Raw genomic sequence first — 2,744 nt, forward strand, 5'->3', positions numbered from 1 at the left:
GTCGCCTGTACCTTCCACGGGCACTGCCTAAATGACCAGTGACCTCCCCAGCCCAGATGTGCACAGGGCATCACTGTTCTGTCCTCGGGACTGTGAGAAGGGGCTGGGCCATGTTTGTCAAACATGGAGACAGGGGCTGACTTAACTATTCCCTATTCCCCACTGGACATCCTTCCTGTGAAGTAATTTTGAATACTGGTAGCTGAAGAACTTAACAGGATACTTTATACTGATGTTGACATGGGAGCCAGTTGGGGCTGAATGGCCACAGCAGGTTCAGTGACCATCTTTTCACACCCTCGCACCAACCATCTCTGCTAGAGAGAGGCCATGGGGTGGGATGAACCATGGGGCTGAGCTAATATAGTATTTTTGCATTATCATCAGATACAGGAGAAGCATAACAGGACAGGAGGTGATGATGGAAGGGCAAATCTCTTAAGGTGGTGTCCTCCAGACAGCGTTATAAGGCATTAAATATTTTGTGTGAAAGCAAGGATTTGAGACATTCAGAGAAGGCGGTCACAGTGTCTATGAACTAGCTCCCCACTAACCAGGGGAACAGGCTCCACCCTATACGTGCTACCCGAGGGGCTACTTTCCCTTAGGGTCTGAGTGCAAAGCTCTTACTCTTCATTGTCTTCTTCCTTTCAATCCCATTATTCCTAACACTGTATCTAACTCCAAGGAATTTGATTTTTGAATCACAACTCCAAAACCTCTTATTTGAAGGGTAATTTCAATTTATTAACAAACCAGAGAAAACAGCACAGAATGACTGTGAAAGACCAAGAAAGATGGATAGGGCTTCATTCTGCCCAACTCTCCTGTGTGTGCCAGCATAAACCTTCCCTGTGCCTCCCGGATGGTGCCCCTCAGATGGGGAGAGGCCAGTCCTGCAGGGGCAGGGGGAGCACAGTTCTTCTCTGCTTCTGCATGATGGGTGGGAAACTCTCTCTCCACTCTCCCCCTCCCCACCCCAGAAAGTTTCCCTCTGCAGGACCATAAACCTGCACATCTAGGACCCTAAAAAACATAGCTCTTGAAAAATACTTTTCCAATTTGCAGCTATACTTTTTCACACCTTTGGATTCATTTTTATTTTGTTTGAAACAGCACATCTAGAGACAAATTGCAAACCCAGCCCATTAGAAACTATTGTTCTTTTCTCTGCTGCTTAATAGTCTAGATCCAGGTTGATCCCTGCCACATGCCAAAGAGAAACTAGTTAGACCTTTTATTAGTTTTTAAAAGCATGAACATAATCTCATTTGATCCTCACAGCAGCCCTGGGAGGTAGGCAGGTGGGCATGATGGTTCCAGGATCCAGAGGACAAAATTGTAACTGATGGAGCTGGGAACCAAACCCATGTCCTCTGACCCCTGGTCCAGGGCTCCTTCCATTCCACAAGATGAACTGGGCCCACCTAGATGAGTAGGGCAGCTTTTCTGCTTAGAATAGATGAGATGTCCTTTGGGCTTGCAAACAAAGGAGATTTTAAGTACAGACCTCAGCAGACAGCTTAGGTGATAAACACACCTGAGCTCAATCTAGCATCAACATCAGAGGGATGAACAGGACAGAACATGGGCATCTTTGACAAGGGTTTCTTCTTGTTTTCCTGATTCTCACCTGGAACTCGCTGGGTGCTGTAATATGAATGCAGCCAAGTCCAGGAGGAGGGAAGGCATTCAGAGGACTTTCTCATCTAGCAATTTATTGATTCCTTCACAAATCCTCTTGAGGTTGGGCCTACAGTCTCCATCCAGGCTATAAAGGGTGGAGAGGAACTCCATATCAGCAAAGTGGTTGAAGACATGGTTGATGCGCCCGTGGCTCCTGGGTGTCAGGTGTCTCTGTACCAGTTCATGCACCAGGTCCTGGCACTCATGTAGGAGCTTGGAGAGCACATTTCTATCGAAGGTGTATTCTACCTCATAGAAGCTGACGATTGTCATGGCCGTCTGGTTCAGTTTCTTCCTGAGCTTCTCCACGATAACAACCTCCTCCTGACTGAACTGGTTGTTCCGGTAGAGGATCCCAATTTTGATTGCCACCTTGATTAAGTCTTTCATGATCTTGTGGGCTTCCTTCTTGTTGTGTGTGTGCTCTTTGGTGACTTTGTAGAGCTCATCAAAGATCTCGCTGCTGGTGTCATCAATCAGCATGTTGGCCACAGTTTTACTGGCTATTTTGCTCAGAATCTTCTTCTGGGCTTGAAGGGCAAGGTTCTTTGAACTAAAAACATCAGGACCTATGGTAAGAAAAGAAATAAAAGTTATAGAAATACTGGAACTGTTTATTATGTTTCTACAAGTGAAACATACTAACTTGAACTTACGTTCTTACAGCAAAAATTCATGCCTTCATACCCCACGACTCTTTTATGGAACCCCACCCCAGCCCGGTTACTCCACTGTGCTTGCCACATGACATGCTTGTTTACCCTCTTGAACCTTTTAAATTGTGCTCTTTCCTCTCTAGACGTGGTCTCCTCATGTCCGGGCCAAATCTCATGCTTTTGACTTACTTCATGCAAAAAGCCTCCTTGACTCTATTTGCTCATGAAGAACTCCCTACAATGATTACTGCCCAGGAAACTATTCAGTTTTGCAAATTTACAGAAGGAAATTATTGCTTAATGATAAGACCATAGCACCAATGCCAACCCCATTCTTAGGACAGACCTGGGTGGTTGATCATGGTAGTATTTTTTCTTTTCTTTTTTTTTTTTTTTTTTTTT

The 2,744-nt window shown here is 45.2% G+C and overlaps 1 protein-coding gene across 1 annotated transcript in view; it reads right to left on the reverse strand.

Annotated features, from left to right (window-relative positions):
- Window positions 1-1,071: 1,071 nt before the first annotated feature.
- Window positions 1,072-2,744, reverse strand: part of TIPE3 (TNF alpha induced protein 8 like 3) — a 39,842-nt gene continuing 38,169 nt past the window's right edge. The window contains exon 2 of the mRNA XM_027096646.1: window positions 1,072-2,255. Within this exon, the coding sequence (XP_026952447.1) occupies window positions 1,693-2,255 (563 nt within the window). The 3' untranslated portion in view covers window positions 1,072-1,692. The remainder of the gene's footprint in view (window positions 2,256-2,744) is intronic.

This window comes from Aethalodelphis obliquidens, unplaced genomic scaffold, assembly GCF_003676395.1.
Source record: "Aethalodelphis obliquidens isolate GAN/ISIS:26980383/991018 unplaced genomic scaffold, ASM367639v1 scaffold105, whole genome shotgun sequence".
In the NCBI taxonomy this organism is placed as follows: domain Eukaryota; kingdom Metazoa; phylum Chordata; class Mammalia; order Artiodactyla; family Delphinidae; genus Aethalodelphis; species Aethalodelphis obliquidens.